The sequence below is a fragment of the Echinops telfairi genome, unplaced genomic scaffold, assembly GCF_000313985.2.
Source record: "Echinops telfairi isolate 266 unplaced genomic scaffold, ASM31398v2 ScPeMD7_1;HRSCAF=3_0, whole genome shotgun sequence".
Taxonomy (NCBI): Eukaryota; Metazoa; Chordata; class Mammalia; order Afrosoricida; family Tenrecidae; genus Echinops; species Echinops telfairi.
The window spans coordinates 19000225-19018550 of NW_022103896.1; the positions used below are offsets into that span (position 1 = coordinate 19000225).

An 18326-nucleotide genomic window follows, 5' to 3' on the forward strand; every position below is an offset into this window, starting at 1 on the left:
GATGAGGGCAACAAATGTATAGATGTGCTTTACACAATTGATCTATGTATTGTGATAAATTGTATGAGCCCCAATAAATTGATTAATTAAAAAAAAAAGAAATAAAAAAAATAAAATAAAATAAGCTGAGCTCTGTTTGGACAGGGAAACGATGAGGCTGTTGGTAGACTTGCCAAAGGAGAAGAACAAACAAACAAACCAAAACAGCAGTGTGGACCAGCATGAGCTTGGTGGTGAGAGGGAATAAAACATGGAAATGACCAAAGGGGTGGCCCCATTCCAAGTGGAAAGATGCCTGCTGAGAGGTTATGGGAGGGGCTTGAGTTTTAATCTGAGTTTCATTTACTTGATAATGTGTTCAATTTATCCTGTGCTGATTGAGAACATCTTCAGATAGCTGATCCCATTAAACAAGGCCAGGCCTACCAGCTGAAGTCAACTGGAATTAAAATCAAGTAAGAGTTCATTATCTGGAGGCATCATTTTGAAGTTCAAGAGTGGAGGAAAAAATGAACTGCCTTGCTTAGGTCCCATTCTCCAAATACTCGGCAGCTGGTGGAAGTGAAAGGCGTCAAAGAGGAGCGTAGGTGGGAAGTGCAGCTACCTCTGTGCCTGTGTCTTTGGCTATCGTTGGCCAGAGGACTAGTCTAATGAGGAGATAACTCACAGTGTACCAAGGGGCTCTGTGGGAAAACGAGGACGCTGGCTGCTTTCGTAAAGATTCACTGTCTTAAAATCCAAACAGGCTGCTCTCTCCTCTAGGGTCACTAGGTGTTGGCCCCAAGCCGGTGGCAGATGGGTAGCGGTCCAGAGGGAGAAGGGTCAGATGTTTTCATCAGGGCTTCGATGGAAAGCAGCTCACTCTGTGAATAGACGGAGACTCTATTACTTATTCAAACACAAGTTGAAATGGACCCAGAGCAGAACAGCCCCAATGGGTTCGTAGCTTGTCATCTGTTGGTAGCAGACTGCCCCGACCTTGAGTTACCACCTCAGTGCTCAACCAGGGTGTCACCAAGGTTCTTTATCCACACACATTAACTCTAAATCAAATGACACACAACAGGCCCCTGCCTTCTTCACCCACATTCTGGATGCCGCCCGCACCCCCCACTATCGTGTTCATGAGGAACAAATGCTAAGAGACCCTTTAGCAAGGTCGTTCTGCATTCCTATCCAGATCCAAGGGCCAGGGAGTGAGGACGATGCACAGACCACAGTGGGGAGAAGCTGTATCCTGCATCCTGAACAACCTGGGCTGGAACGTGTTCCCTTCTCTGGGCTTGGCTCTCACTCCCATTCTATTCTCCTCTGGGAGCACGGATGTAAATAAGCGTAAAGGTGGTTTGTAAAGCTAAGCTGAGCATCGGGGGCTAGAGAGGAAATTCTCAATCAGCAATACCTTTGCTCGGTGTTCCTCCTGCCTTCTCCTCCCTAGCCCAACGTCAGCTACAAAGTCTCCTGTCTTCTGCATGGAGATCAAGGCTGGAGCCAATTTATTTGTCAGGGACAGTGTAGTGTTTATTGAGGCCAAAAGGGAGTTCAGTCTAATTTTTATAATACTCTTTTTCAGAACGCTTTAATGAATGGTTTTAAAATTTTCACCATCTTCCTAAGCAGGAGCTAGGATTCTTGGGGGCAGCCCTCCTGTCCAGCTTAGGAGTTTAAAGCACAGGGCTCTTTTTTTTCTGAACACAAGAAGGATCTCAGGAAGAGCTAACTCCTGATCGGATCCAGAGACGCTTTGGGATTGGACGACATCACTTGGGTACCGCCTGAGGTCTGGGACGCCAGCATGGGCCACGGGGAAGAGCCAGCATCTTCACACAGCTGAGCTCCATCTGCACCAGCAGCTTCTCCAGCATTCAGGGTCACCAGGGAATTTAATGGGTCCCCCTCTCCATTCAGAAAAAGATCTTGGTCTAACTTCTTGAAAATTACCCACTAGATTATTTTAAAGCTCCTCGCTGTAGATTTCTTAGTAGGTAGCATTTGTTGACTTCGGTAATGAGAGGAGGGGGCATTCACGTCTATCCCCAGGGGGCAGGCATGACACTGAAAGTGTGTGTGTGTGTATGTGTGTGTGTGTGTGTGTATTAAGATGATAATGCTTCTTCCGAAGTGCTTTATTGCAAATCAAATGTCAAGTTAATTGTTTTCTGACTTGAGGCCAGGCCCCTCTGATGACGGGAAGGCAGTCAGTAGACCTGCCTACTCATTGTCAGAGGGTCAGATCAGCCTGGAACCCAGTGCAATTTAGTAGATCCTCACAGAAGGTGTTTTCAAAGAATGTGATTCCATGTATTTTTTGGAGTTCCATGGGAACGTTAACGTTCCAAGATCAAAATAAACTGAAAGAGAAATGCTCATGAACGATTATGATGCTTTACGTTTAGTAAGAGATGTGTGGTCAGCCCCGGGGCTTTGGATATTGGAAGCGTTCAAGTGCAGGGGAACATGGACTGACTCCGAACATCTTGCTTGTCTCCCTGTCTGTCTGTCTGTCTCTCTCTCAGCTTGCACCTATAAGAACCAGGAGTGCCGTCTGACCGTGCATTATGAGAATGGGTTTTCTGTTACCACGGAACCACAGGAGGGTGCCTTTACCAAAACCATCATACAGTCTCCTTATGAGAAGCTCAAGACGTCTTCGGATGATGGGATCCGGATGCTGTATCTAGATTTTGGAGGCAAAGACGGAGAGATTGTAAGTGAGCTTGTTTTCCGGGGCACGGGACTTTGTAGCTTGCGTTTTGCAACACAGCTGGGAGGACTCAAAAGCGTGATGCATTCTTACATTTATGGAGCCACTGGCTAGTCACCAAGTCCTCCCAGACCTATGTCTTACCCAAGCCGAAAAAAACCGTGATTGAATCTAGGGGGTTCAAAGTTCTTGACTTTGGTCTCATTTCCCATGAGGTCTTCATAAGTATTTGAATTAAAAGAAAAAAATCCTTCACAGTCAGTATTAGATCCTTATCAAAGAGGGCCCACTCCCGCCACCAGCTCCAAAACATACCATTCACTTGTTAAAAGCATGGAACATATATGATCACTTCAGTAATGTGCTGCTAGGGACACAGCTATTGTGCCAATTGTAGAGGATGTGAAGGACACCGAGGAGCCATCAGACAGCAGAGAAGATCAAGAGCAAGGCGGTGGGGGTGGTGGGGAGGGCAGAGTAGAAGATGCTCCAGGGAAGCCATCAACTCTATCCTTGTGCAGAGAGGGGCAGACAGGATGCAGACATTCCGGGAGAATATCAAAGAATATCCAGCAAAATTAGCACCTTCACCACTTAAGGTAGTATTTTGGACTCTCTGAGTGGTGCCAACGGTTACCATACTCAGCTGTTAACTGAGAGGTTGGAGATTTGAGGCCACTCAGAGGTGCCTCGGAAGAAAGGCCCAGTGATCATTCCCAACGTCCCTGGTGACTTTCCCAAAGGCAGCCATTCAGAGCCCTGTGGAGCGCACTTCTACTCTGACACGCCAAGACCCTGCTCATCGAGATTTGGAGTCCACACGTTGGTCACTGCATGTCTAGTAAGAGACTAGCTATACTTTCTGTATCAAGGAAAATAGCCCCTCTGTTTAAATTCACAATTTCTGGGGACCACCACTGCCTGTCAGAATAGAAAATTATTCACAAAAGCTTGAAAATGGTACCTGCCTCTACGTTTAGCAAGTGTGGTGGCCGTTACTGCTGTCACTTGTCCAGAGGTCAAGTTCGGACTCACAGCGACCCGATGTGCAGCAGAACAAATCACTGCGCAGGCCTGTGCCAGCCTCAGAAGCACTGCTGTTTCAATTGTGTTGCAACCACGGAATCAATCCCATACCCAGGGCCTCGCTCTTGCTCTCCGACCCTCTACTGGACCAAGCTTGATGGCCTTCTCCCGGGCCAGTCAGAAGTGAGACAGAGTTTTGCCACCCTCACTTCGAAGGAAAATCCCAGCTGTACTTCTGTCCATTCAGATTTGTTGATTCTTAGGAGAGTACATGTCATATGTTCAATATTCATTTTCTCTATAATTCAAAAGTATCAGTTTTTCTTCAGACTTCCTTATTGTCTAGCTTTCCCATGCATATGACGAGACTGAAAATACGTGGCATTTTAAGCTTCAAAGTGATAGCTATCCTTTTTAAATATGTCTAAGAGATCTTTTGCAGTCGACTTGTCCAGTACAACATATTGCTTGATTTCTTAATGGTTCCTTCCATGGGCATTGATTATGGATCCAAGTAAAAAATAACCCTTGACAACTTCATTCTTTTTGTCATTTAAGCTGATGTTGTCCGTCAGTCCCTTAGTGAGGTTTTTGCTTTTCTCTGGGTGGAGGTGTAGCCCATCATGGGGCGGTATTCTTGACTCTTCATCAGTAAATGCTTCAAGTCCGCTTCATCGACTGTTAATGAGTCTTCCTCCAATCCTAATGCTGTGTTCCACATTTAGTCCAGCCTCTTGGATTCCCACTACACACCTTGCCTGATTTTAAATCAGGCACTCTCCCCCTGCAGTCTTGGTATGTGTACAGAGTCTGCCTGAGCACAGTCAAGTGCTCTGGAATGTAATCCATGATTTGCTGGGAGCCACACAGAAGCATCTCATTTAGTATTCCATCAACTCCAGGGGCCGTGGTTTGCATCATTTCCTTGAGTACAACTTGAATTTTCTCTGTCGATACCATCAATCCTTAACCATAGGATATCAACTAAAATGACCGAATGTCATTTAGTAGTGACTGTGTGATCTTTCCATCCTGTTTGATGCTTCTTTCATCGGTCAATGCCTTGCCCATAGAATCCTTTAATATTATGACTCAAGGTTTCGTTTTTAATTCCGTTCTTTAAGCTTGAAAAATGGCAAACCTCTTCTTCTCTTTGGGTTTTCTAACTCCGGGTCTTTGTGCTTTTCATTACAATAGTTTGATGTCTTTTCTAGCCACTTTTAACCATCTTCTTCTTGGCTCTTTGGTTTTATCCTGTCTTTCACTCACGTTAGCTAGTCTCGGTGCAAGATCCAGTTTCAGTGTCTTATTTGGTGTCTACCTTGGTCATGTCTTCCTTTCCTAATTAAGGACCCTTTGTTTTCTTCACGCATGATGCCCTTACCATCAACCCACACTCATCTCGTCTTCCATTATTAATGTGGATGGTGTCTAAAGTCAGGTGGGGTAGACTCAAGGTCATGCTTTACCTCTCTCTAATGGACCGGTTTTAGTTTTCTTCAGCTTCAACGTAAACTCTGGATGACCAATTGATGGGCTGTACCCCAGTCATCCCCTGACCTTGTTGGGACTGGTGGTATTGAGCCTGCCCATCATCTCTTCCCCCAGATCTACTAGATTTCATTCTCATGCAGTCCATCCAGTGAGGTCCAGATGTGTAGTCACCATTTATGTTGTTGGAAAGAAGATATTTGCGATGAATGAATTGTTGCAAAAAAATCTATCACTGGACTCTCCGAGGCCACATTCTCTAGCTCCTGGTCCTCTTTGTTTCCAACTCCCATGTGTCAGTCACCAGGGATCATCCGTGCCTGTTGATGGCAGGCGTGAGCACTTGCAGACTGCTGACATTGGCGAAAGCTTCGGTTCCTTCATCTTTGGTTGCGGTGTGAATTTGAATGGTAATTGTACTAACTGACCTTGAGAATGTTTTAAGGTTGTCGCTCTTTGGAAGTAGATCATCATGCCTTGCTCAGTGGTGTCTGTGGGTAGATTTGAACCACTGACCTCAGCTAGCAGTCATGCTCCCCACTGCTTGTGAAACGCAGTGTTTCTGCACTGTTTTTCTGGGTCATGCTGAGACTGCATGCATCACTGCAGTACCAGCGTTCTTCCTGTGACATGGCTGCCCCAGGCTCTCCAGTGGGCTGTATTCACTTCCTGAGAATTATTTACAGGTATATATAGAGATATGTGGATAAGTACATTTATATCTGTCCATATATTGATATATATATATATCCATCTATCTATCTATGGATACCTTTAAAGTGGATTCATGGAGTTTTACTAGATTGTTGTGTTTGTCTTTCCATCTGAGCTCAGCCTGAAGCACCAGTTTGGAGACCAGGTGACTTGAAAGTACATTTCCAGAAGAATACGTCTAACTTGGCTGTCGCTCTATCAATCACACGGCTGTGTACATTTTCTTTTCCGCTTAAAGGCGACAACTCCCTAGCAAAATAGAAAAGAACAAGAATCAACATCCTATTTTACCCTTGACTTACACATTCAAGCCAACTTTTGCCCATGAGGAAAATCCCCGTGTGGCAAATTTCTGCTTTTCTACCTGTACTTATGCTCTGACTTGAAGATACAGGATTTCTTTTTGTGCTGCCCGTACATTAGGTTGATAAGCCCAATTTAAGGCTCCCCACCCCTGCCCTGAAGTCATTCTGACTCATGGTGACCCTCTAGGACCGAGTAGAACTGCCCCTGGGGTTTCCAAGGCAGTAACTCGTTGCTGGAGTAGAAAGCCTCAGCTTTCTCCATACGTGGGTTTGAACTGCTGACCTTGTGATTCACAGCCCAACTAATAACACACTGTACCACAAAGTTGACTCCAATATTTCTCGGAGTGGAGGAGGGCAGAGACGAGAAAGGGAAAATAGTAAACTGAGTAGCAGTTCATGCGTGTGTAACTCATGAACTCATTGCCCTGGGCTAGTCCTTTCGTTTCTTTGGATCTGAGTGTCCACCCGACTTTAAAACAGAGGGGCTGCCGTTGGTCCTTATTTTATTTCTGTGGTAGAAAATCGAGAGGTAGGAAGACATCTGACAATTCATGTTTTTCAACTGTCGCCTTTCTCTATTTGCCGATTGGTCGACCTCCGACATGGAGACAGGAAGCACGAGAAAGTGACCAAGTCCACTCTTAGTGCTGGTCCACCCACCTTCCACAGCTGGTGGGGCGACCTCTCGGGTTCCGGGTGAAGCCAGTGAGGAGGGTCGGGTGGCAAGCGTGGTCCTTAACGGCGCAGTGCCCTTTCTCTAAGGAGGGCATCTTTAAGGTTACTTCCTAAAGTCACCTTCTGGGTTAGTGAACCGCAGCATTCTGCTCTGCGTTGGTGACGTGGTTTACGTGTGGCGGTTAAGTGCCTGGTTTTGGCGTCACCTATAGACCTGTGTTTGAGTCCATATTTCCTGTTTACTAGAAGATCCATGATCTCAGAAAAGTTTTTAATTCTCCAAATCCTACTTCCCCCTTAATAAAAAACGAAAACAAAACAAAAGCTACCTTTCAGGACTTTGGTGAAAATTGAATTAGATAATGCATTAAAAATATTTAGCACCATTTATAATAAACACAGGCTTAACTTTGATGGCGTTGGCTGCTACCCAGTCAATCCCAACTCCAAGTGATCTCGCTTGACTGATCAGAACAGAACTTGCCTGTGCTCTCTGTGGGCACAGTGCCATATCTTTCTCCCTCGGCACCTTTGGGTGGAATTGAACTTCCGACCTTTCTGTTAGCAGCCAAGTCTTCAAACCTTTGCACCATCAGGGCACCCTCTTGATACATACTGTTATATCCTCGGATTGCATTGCTCTGTCGCGTCACCATCTGGATAGAATTGGGGACAGACAGCGGGTGGACATGGGGGACAGTGCTCTGCTGGTGTCGTGGAAGAAAGAAGAGGCATTCTCTGAGGGAGAAAATGGAGGCTTTCCGCTGCCGTGAGGAGTCTCAGAAACCCCCAGGGGCAGTTCTACACTGCTCTGCAGGGTGCTGGGAATCACAGTCAACCCCACGGCAGTGGGTTTGGTGTTTCAGGTCGGTTGTTTGTATTTTGAGTTTAGGTCAGAGGATCAAATTCAGCTTCTCAAGACAAGTCTAGCTCTGGCTATGTGTCCATGGGGGTGGGGGTGGTGTCAAAAAGTGTGTGAAAAATGGAATTACAAGATAACAAATTTTTTTCACAAACTTTTGAAGCTTCCTCACACAGGTAGGGTTTGTAAGAACACGCGGAGAAGGATAAGACTTCAGGTGCTGCCTTAACAGAGCTGCGACATCCAGCCTTACAACTGAAGAACAGAGGGCTGTGAGGACAGGACAGAATGTCGACTCTAGACTTACCAGCTTACGAGGAAGGCATCGTTGTCGTTCCTCACCCTGTCATAAGGAAATCTGATGCTGCTATGGGTCAGGCCTTTGGCTCCTAACCATGAAACCCGCGGTTCAAAACTCATCACCCCCATCTCAGGAGAAAGACGAGGTTGTCTTCTTCCAGAAAGATGTACAGCCTTGGAAACCCTGCATAGGGCTTTAGGCCTCAGATGGACTCACTGGCAATGGTTTGGGTTGGGATCCCTTTTAAGTTAATGACCCTGTGAGTTTGGTAACAGAACACAGCTCCTCCATTGAACCACTTCTGACTGCTAGCAACCCGAGAGGACAGCGCAGAACTGCCTCATTGGATTCCCAAGGCTGAACATCTTGACAAGAACAGAAGGCCGTATCTTTCTCCCCAGGAGCGACTGGTGTAGGTGAATGGCTGACCTCACCGTTAGCAGCTCAATGTTTAGCCCACGATGTTACCAAGACTCCTGTGAGTTTTGTAGTCTTGGTGTGTTAGACAGGATTCTCTAGAGAAACAAAACCAGGACACTTATGGAAAAAATATATAGATAGATTTACATAGCAAGAAGGAATATAACAGCTAGTTAGTCCACAGAGGTCTCAGTTCAACTCACTTTTGTGGAATAGTTGATGTACTGAAGATCCTTCAACTCATGGGGAGGGGATGGGGATTTGATCCAAGGTCAAGGAAGCAGACAGAGGAGTCTTCCCTCAGGCAGCAGACAGCAGGTGGGTCAGCAACAGTCAGTAGCACGGGAACTTAGGGAAACAGGCCTGGATAGGATCTCAAATGCAAGCAATGCAAGGCAACAGGGTCCGCAAGCCTCAGGCTCAAGCAATGTTGCACCAGCAGTGTGGTGAGTCAGGTATTAAAGGAGCCTCAAGCTCTAGCAACATGATCCATGGGTTGGCTTGATCCCCGGGTAGTGTAGCACACAGATTGAGGCAGAGAACTAGCTAAAGCAGAAGCACACTGGTCAGATCACCAGAGAGCAAGAAAGACAGGGGCGGGCCTTGCATAGCCATTGATCTTTTTGCCCTGCCCTCCAAACTGGTACCTGATTCATCTCTGCCCACATGTTCCTCTTGGCCAGGTTGGCACAGTAAACCTAACTATCACACCTGGGACCACTTCCAAGTGACTGGTCCATAGTCAAGCATCTAGAGCAGTGGTTCCCAATCTGTGGGTCGTGACCCCTTTGGGGGTCGAACGACCCTTTCACAGGGGTCACCTGATTCATAAGAGTAGCAAAATTACAGTTATGAATTAGCAACGAAAAAATGTTATGGTTGGGGGGTGGTCACCACAACATGAGGAACTGTATGAAAGGGTTGTGGCATGAGGAAGGCTGAGCACCGCTGCTCTAGAGTGTCACAGTCAGGATGTGTCAGAATCCAAATCCACAGGTGGGAGATGCAGTCCTGCCTGGTGCTGTGGTAAACCCTACTGTGGTACCAAAAAGCAAGGCTCTAGACCAGGGGTCCTCAAACTACGGCCCATGGGCCACATGCGGCCCACTGACGACGTTTATCTGGCCCAGGGGTGTTTTTGCCCCATTTTGTTTTTTTACTTCAAAATAAGATATGTGCAGTGTGCATAGGAATTTGTTCATAGGTTTTTTTTTTTAAACTATAGTCCGGTCCTCCAACAGTCTGAGGGACAGTGTTTAAAAAGTTTGAGAACCCCTGCTCTTGCTCTGTATCAATTTCACAGAAGAAATCGTTTAGATATGAAGATGTGGGAGATGTAAAGAATTAGTTCAAAGAGTCTTCCTGTATCTCAGTGGTGAGCAAGGAATTGAAAACATAGCTCCAGTTGACACAACAAGCTCAGAGTACTCATCTGTTGGATGTGTCAATCACTGTTTCATATCAAGCATTCATTGAAGAGCTCTCCTCCTCTCTCCTTTCTCTCTTTCTTTTTCAATTTCAGCAACTAGACCTTCATTCATGCCCCAAACCGATTGTTTTCATCATTCATTCCTTCCTGTCGGCGAAGATTACAAGATTGGGCTTGGTGGCTTGAACAGAGGGGCAGCTTGCCTTTGAGGACAGGACGCGGGGTTGACGCCAGAAACGCGAGCCGTTTGTATGGGAACAGTGCAGACGTCGAAACAAGCCATGGGCGGCTGCAGTTCTCAGGTGCTGTGTGTAACCATCTCAGATGGCTCTGTGGGTTCCAGCAACTCCAGCAGGTGCCCTAAGGGGCCACCGCAACGGCCTTCAGAGCAAAGCTGTCTGTTTAGAACAATAAATGGTGAAAGGGATGAGGGCTATTGGAAAAACACCACATAGCTTTCAAATGACACCCAAGGACATGCCCATTAGAACAGCACGCACAGATCTTAATCATACCAGTTTCCTGGCAACTGGTTCACCCAGGTAAGCAAGGACTGAATAGATGAGATATCGGTATTCCACCTCGGCCCTGCCCCACACCTCCCAGAAACATTCATCCCTTGTTTATTGTGATTTATCACCTGCTTTTAAATCAGTCCTTTACCTGGGAGGGAGAGAAGAGTACTTCTCTCAAATGGAAACTCACCTTTTGTTTAAGTATGAAGCAGCGGTGATGATTATTACTTTCAATTTTACTGAATTGACTTTCAGAGATGTGGAATAGTTGGGAAGTGTCCTCGTTAGCATGTGCTGAGCAGGAATGAAATAAAGCAGCAGAAACTAGCCTGAGCAGAGCACTGGGGGAAGAGTCCGAGCTCAAGGGGACTGTGTGCCTGGAACACAATTAACCCTGGGGCTGCACTCATACCAAGGTCTGCTGTCTTATAGTCAAAACCAATCGCTTTCTTTATAGTAAGCCCATGATGGGTATTGTTTTTAAGATGGTCACCTGAGATCTATATAGAAATACACAACACAGTGCACACAGCTGGGGTAAACGAATTTCCCCTGCCTCGCTGTGGAAGCACCGAGCAGCTTCTTGCCCCTTGTCTCTGCCTGTGCTTGTCTGCATGCGTCTTCTAACAAGTCACAGGGCAGCCTTGCTTCCTCCTGGTTGGTGCTGGGCTGTCTCATGCGCCCAGCACTGCACGTGCACCAATCGCTAGCATCCACGGTACATTCAAGATTCCGGGGAAAGCATATAGTGGCCTGATATTTTTCTACCAGAATATTTTTGGACAGCACATTATTGATTTGAGGCTTTGGCTTGTTCACAATTCACTGGGTGGGGGTGGGGGGCTGTAAAAAAAAAAGGTGGCACCCATCTTTTTATTTTAGAATCACTTTTCTCAAACCTTGAAAATCAGTTCTCGAATTTCTGCAGTTTTTTGTTTTTGTTTGTTTTTCTTTTACATAATCATATTTTAGCATAAACCTATGTATGCAAAGAGCTTTTCAAAAGGGACGCTGTTTTCTAGGAGCGTGACTTTACTCGCTGATGTAGATGGGCTTCTTCACTTGCTCACTTTTATCTTAGGTCAGCTATTCTCCAATCGTGTTCCCTGTGGCACGAGTTCCCGGGGGCACCGATTGAGTGGTGTTTGGGGGAATATGGAAAAAACAAGTGTTTGGTAATAATGAAAGGTTTGTTAAATCCTCTGTGAAAACATGTTGAAGGAGTTTCATGATCACAGGCCCCCTCAAGGATTTTCATCGACATTGTGATTTTTCAAAAGCAGAATGCCTTCCTAATGGACCATAATGTTAAGCTAGTGTTTTATTACAAAAAGCAAGAAGAAATTGGGGGGAGAGGGATGATAATGCCGCTTCAGGACATGATTTGTTTTTATTTCCTATATTAAAATGGTGAAGAATAAAGTCCCAGCCTGAACATTAAAAGAAAGCTTTGCTGCATTTGTAAATTATACTGTACTCTTTTCATTCTATATGTTCAAAATCACTGGAATGTTGTTACAACGATTATTATACTTCTGTATTGTAAATAACATATTAAAATACATATATTAATGCCAATAGTTTAATTCAAGAGTGTGTACTCTAAGGTGCTCAGTACTACATGAAGTATGAGTTAATGACTCATCATTAAGTTACAAACACCCTATTATATATTTATAGACAGATTAAAGTGATCCTAATTATGATTATTTCTTCATCACTTACATTTTGGGCTGATTACTATCTGGGTGAGGGTCAACAGGAATGACATTCTCTGCATTTATAAAATTTTAATTTAAATATTTATATTTCAGACAAATATATTTGAATAAAATGAATGCATTTTCTGCAGTAAACTAAGATGTGTGATTAGCAAGAAATAGAACATTTTACTCAGAGAATTGTGTATATGCATATTTTTTTTTCCTATTCTTCTTCCAAGGAAAACTGTCCCATAACATCGTGGCTATGATGAATCAAGTTCAGATACTCTTTGCGTGGGGTCTCATTCAAAGCCCACAAGTTGCTTTACCTGGTGGAGTTGGAGCTTGTCTTTGTGTTAGTGTGGATGACACCAGCTCTTCGGTGTGACCCATGCCTGGGTACAGTCAGCTGGGACTTTTGGGCAGGGAGGCTTTTGTGCCCCATTCTCTCTGTGTCCAGTCCATTTCCCATTCGAGTTGGTGAATTATTAAATCCACAATGTTTGTCTTTAAACAAAAACCAACAGAAAGGAGCGATGCCTTCACCTAGCCTTTGTGAGAAGCTGCCCACTTGCCAGTGGATGAGATTCGCTGGCCCTGGAGTGATGGAGTCTCTTTAAACCATCTCTTAGGAAGGAGCCCTGGTGGTGGAGTGGTTATGAGTTGGGCTGCTACCTGCAAGGTCAGCAGTTTGAAACCACCAACTGCTCCACAGCAGAAAGACAAGACTTTTTACTCCCTTGAACAGTTGAGTTTTTCAAACCTATAGGGCAGTGCTGCCCTGTCCTGTAGGGTCACTGAATCGACAACGACTCAATGGCAGTAAGCCGAGGGCTTCAAAGGTGAGAAGAGCACACAGGTACCAACTTTTCTACTTGAACCAAGTGGGAGAAAACCCATAGGCCTGTTGTGAAAAGTATCCAGGGAGAGGCCTTGAACCAACCCCATCCCTTGATGAAATTAAAATGCTGCAAGTATGTTCTTGTGTCCACAGGCTTCTTGACCATCCTTGATTGAGGGGCAGAAAGAATGGTCCTGGGGGTCAGAAGGCATCTCCTAAAACGAATGGTGGGGCCTTTGTCGCTCCTGTCTGACAAAAATGAGACAGCCCCGCCATGAAGGGACTGGAATGGGTTGGAAGGAGTGGGTAATTTTTTAATGTATCTTGAGTTTCCAAAAATGTGCCTATGACTATCATGTAAAATTGATATATGAATTAAATGAATATTCACCTGTGAGTGCCAGTGGTGTTTATATTACATTACAAAGATAGAAGATGACAGACCGATTGGTGGCTTCATGAGAGTTGGGGTGGGGGTGGGGGAGCGGCGCTATGGGAGTCTGGAGAAAACAAAACACACGCACTGTCATCAAGTTGATTCCCGCTGTCCTTTATCTTCTTAGGAGAAACCTTTTACAACATCGTTTCTTCTCTGAGAAGCACTAAACGGTCATGGAGCTGGGGCCATAGGGAGAGCTCCCTAGGGGTCCAGAGATGGGAGCCTGCTGGTAGCTTCCCTGGAGGCATGTGCAAAGACCTGTGGGGTGTGCAGGGTGGGAATTAGGGCCGTGGTCAGGCCTGTGGCTCAAAGAGGCAAAGTCAAAGACAAGGAGTCCCCACCAGCATGTGGGGCTGTTTGATCAAGGACATGAACATCATGCCCTTGGAGATGTATGTTTCTCCCTGCTCAAGGAGTCTAAGGTATTTGATTCCCAGGGCTGCAACTCAAGGATGAGGTTTAGAACAGAAGCAGATCCCCTGCCCATCTGCCCATCCTGCCCCTGCCAATGAGAACAGCCACTCAGGCTTTGGTTTCTAGAGAGATGGGCTATCGACAGTATTTAGCAGATACTTTCATGTCCGAAAACACGGGCATGCAAACTTAAAGAATGCGCATTGGAATGCCTAATCGGGGGGTGATGGGGTGGTGGTGAGGTGGGTGCACAGTGGACACATATGTAGATAATAACATCTGACTGGAAACACGTTCTGAGAGCCTCTTCCCATCCCTGAAGCAGGAATCATGGGCAAAGGGAATACATTACCTCAATACCCTTCTATGTTACATGGACTTCTTAAATAGGCATTTTAAAAAAATCTTTTTTTTTTTTTGCAGGGAGCAGGGAGATTACAAAATTTGTCTTTTTTATGGATCACGTTCTGATCGGGGTTAATCAAAAATGTTAAACTCTTCATAAATCTTGAGCTAGTTGAGAGTGTGACCAGAAGTCAATTACCATGTCGCTTCTGGCCCTCTGTTACCCTAGATCTGACCTCATGAGGGGAAGTGAGCCTACTGGCTCATCACGACTGGCTTAGCTATGTCCCATGAGGGTCTGGCATCCCATCTGTGGGAGGTGACAGAAAGCACTAGGGACTGTTTTGGTGGCCTCCGATTCATGATCCATTGTCAGTCCTTGGACAGGACTAGAGTTTTTGCTTGGAAGAAGCTTAAGTTTCCGCACAGAGAGCATGAGTCCTACAGCATCACAGCAAGAGAGGGGGCAGAGACAAGGCTGGGGAAGAAGGAGGGAGCCGAGGGGAGGGAGAGACAGGAGGAGGAACTGCTGACAGCAGACGAGCCCCTGGCAAAGCCCACCATGGGGCAGAGCACCAGCTCATGGGCGAAGACCATCCATCAGGCTCTCCCACTTGGCCTGCTGTCTCCCATGCTCCCTGGGCCTGGACCGGGCCTGGTTGGTTTTTCTCAACAAAGCCAGTTACCCTTCCAACAATGACTCTCTCCACTGTCTTCTTTGTACGCATCAAGCCTCTTTCCCTCCAGAACTCCGAGGCAGCGCCCGGGGAAACGTTGTAAATGCCTCCTTAGTGCCTGCTTCCTTATTCTCATCTGAGGACACGGGGAAACAACTTCCTCGGCACGTTTTCTGGGTCCCCTGAGGAAAGGCAACCTAGCGTTATATATAAATATCAGTGTGTAGCGAGTAAGCGTATTCAAACAACGGTCTTAAGAAATGAAGGGTTTTGTAACTTTCAAAAATGTTCCTTCTTGCTGGTTGTGAATGGAATCTAGTAGGCAAAACAAAACAAAAGCTCCTGCCTTCTAGTCATTTCTGACCCTCTGCCATCCTACAGGGCAGAGGACGCTCCACCTTTCTGCCAGCTGACCTGCACGGCACCACACTGTCCCTATGTCACAGGGCACGGACAGCGGAGAGGAGAGCTGGGGAAAGAGCCTCTCTTGATGGGAGGAGCACAAAGCGCGTGCCTGTGTTTCACCCAGGATACCCCCACCGCTAACCGCCACGCTTTCCATCCCTCGCCTGCCTCCCTGAGCCAGCAGGACTGCAAGGCAAAGTGAACCGCTTCCTCACGGTTCTGTGGGGTGGCTGGGCCGTTTCCCGCTGGTTTTGAGTAAGCTCACTGCTGTGCCCATCTTCAGCTGGAGGCTCGGCTAACCTGGAAGTGTCAAGAGGCCCCTCTCCGTGGTGGCTGTCAGCGGGGGCACCTCAGTTCTCTTGCAGGTGGCCACCTTTCTTCAGGGAAGATGCACTGCTTCTTGCCTGGGGAAGATCTGGGCCAATAGCACCGCCCTGTGGGGCGCTGGCATGATCCAGGGGGGACGCGAAATCAGACAGCTACGCTTTATCTTGGATTATGGGCTGTAGTACCAAACGTTTTAATTGCCAGAGGGGCACGGTATAAGTTTCTTTTTTTTTCCCCTGAAAAGGAGAAAGTAGGCCAATTAAGTTTGAGAACCTAAGCCTACAGGGGTGGGCCATTTGGATATTTATGACATCATTCTCGGCCATAGCTGGTCCAACATTGAATTAACTCAGCCCTAGCGTGATGGCCACAGCTGCTTTTCTTTGAGGTGTGTGATGCTCACTGGTATGGATTCCACGGGACTTTATGCCCCTGTCCCACAGACACCAAGCCGAAGCTGCCAGGCCCTCAGAACCCGACTTCCAGCATCCCTGTTGCCACTGCACCACATTCTACTGGTCAGAGCACATGGCATGGCCAGCCGAGAAAATGAGCTGGCTCTCTCTCAATGGAAGGAGCTCACAGTGCTGTGCCTGCATTTCACCAATACCCTGCCTGCTGGCCACCAGGATTTCCATCCCTCCCCTCCTTTGAAGTAAGCCTCAAAGATCAGTAGCCCAGGATATTGATCTGGTCCAGTCAGGGATGAGCCTGCCAACGTGGGCACATTTTCTCAGTGCAGAAGGCTGGGACTGACGAAAACAAGTTAACGTCCAGCCGGACATTCTGCAGAGCGAAGTGCAGGCCAACAGTCACACATTCCCCCCGCATCATGGGGTGAGAGTTAAGGTTATTGTACCAACCTGGCCAATAAACACATGTGGGATTAATCGAAGGGCGGAGAGATAAATGGCTTGGTGAGCCTCGCCTTTCTAGTTCTCGGGTCTCTTGTTCTCAGATGGTTGGGCCGGGGTGCGGCTTGCCTTAGCTGGCAAGGCTCACTTCCTGCAAGACATCCCTGAGAAGTCACATGGACCTTACCTGATGCAGCCCTGGGTGCTGGAGAAGCCGCGTGGAGACCCCTGCCAGTGCTGAGATGCTCACACCGCCACTGGATTCAAAGACTTTCTTTCCACTGGCCTGTGATCCGCTTGCAGTTGGCATCATGGCGTGTGTTTTGTGAGTTAAAGGACTTTGTAGATCGGTGTCGGACATATGGGCTAAGTCGGACTTATGGGCTTGGACTGGACTGGGTTAGGATGCTTTCTGAATGTACACTTACCCTATATATAAAACTCTCTCTTATACATATATGAGTTTGTGTGGATTTGTTTCTCTAGTTTACCCAGACTAACACAGTGGGCTACAATCAAAGTCCCCACTGCCACTAAGCCACTTGTCTGCAATAATCATGAACTGCGACTGGATACACATTGCCATCCTATTTCACTCAGACAAAGACAATGTTCTAACAATGTTCCACTTGAAAACAGAAAGGAGGGCGAGGCTAACGGGAGTGGTGCTGGGCCATCTCTCTGGAAGGCAATAGGAAGGGTGCATTGGAAGCCTGGTTGTGGGGTGTTTTCCAGTCGACTCACAGTGACCCCACGCACACCGGAAGGAAACACTGCCCAGCCCAAGCCCATCCTCACAATCACTGGCATGTTTGAGGCCATCATGCCAATCCATGCTTTCCCTTGATCCTCTGCTCACCAGGCCTGATGTCCTTCTTCCGTTATAAGGAGCATTCTGACTACACTTCTCTCGAGACACACTTGGAAGGATATGTCCTTCTTTGTTCTGGCTCTCCATGGTAATATTCACTCTTCTCTGCTAAAATCCTAATTCAAAGGCATCAATTCTTCTCTGGTCTTCCTTACTCAGGGTCCAGCTTAGACCCTTAAACTCCATGTCTAAACAGTTAGACTAAGGACATAAGAGTACTTGAAGTTTAATTTATAATAGCAAAAAGCTGGAGCTATATGTTCAAGACCAGGGGACTGGTTCAACAAATTATGGTTCATCTGTATTATGCAGTCATTAAGAGAAGGACATATGATAAAATCCATGACGTTAAATGAAAGGTAGGTTATAAATGTACACATGCAGTATGTCTACAATTTGGAAAACGTTTTAAACTAGTTACATGTATTTTAAAATGTAACAATAGTTATCTCTAATTGTAGGAAGAATGTTGATAGATAATGTATTTTCCAATTTTCTACCATGGGAAACAATGCTTTTATGTGAGGCACTGCCTTACTGTGTCTACGATCAGAATATTTTTTCTCTATGTCATATTTTTATAATTTCTGCTTTTTCTTCACTTTGATCCCAAATAAACAATACTAGCTGCAAAAGTAAGGATCCTAGGGCAGGAGGAGAGAAAACAGCTATCTAGGTGAATTTATATTCCAAGAGTTTCTACATTAGGAACCCCATAAGCTGAAGATGGCACACTTTGGAGAAAACCTTGACAAACGTTCCGTTACCCACAAGGTCAGCAGTTCAAAACCATAAGCCACTCCTTGGGAGACAGATGAGGCTTTCTACTCCCATAAAGACTTAGTCTCAGACACCTAACAGGGCAGTTCTACTCTGCCCTATAGTGGGTTGCTAGGAGCTGGAATGGACACAATGAGAGTTGAGTAACGGCAAAAAGAATTACCCCAAGGCATATTTATTGTAAGAATTAAATAAGCAAAATAAAAGCATAAAACACATGTAAAA

General features: G+C 46.1%; 1 protein-coding gene across 1 annotated transcript in view; it reads left to right on the forward strand.

Annotated features, from left to right (window-relative positions):
* SNTB1 (syntrophin beta 1) overlaps nucleotides 1–11282 on the forward strand; it is a gene marked incomplete at its 5' end in the record, with an annotated part of 147496 nt that extends 136214 nt beyond the window's left edge. The window contains 2 exons of the mRNA XM_004697411.2: nucleotides 2517–2707; nucleotides 10024–11282. Coding sequence (XP_004697468.2) covers nucleotides 2517–2707; nucleotides 10024–10116 — 284 coding nt within the window. The remainder of the gene's footprint in view (nucleotides 1–2516; nucleotides 2708–10023) is intronic.
* Between the last annotated feature and the right edge of the window lie 7044 nt (nucleotides 11283–18326).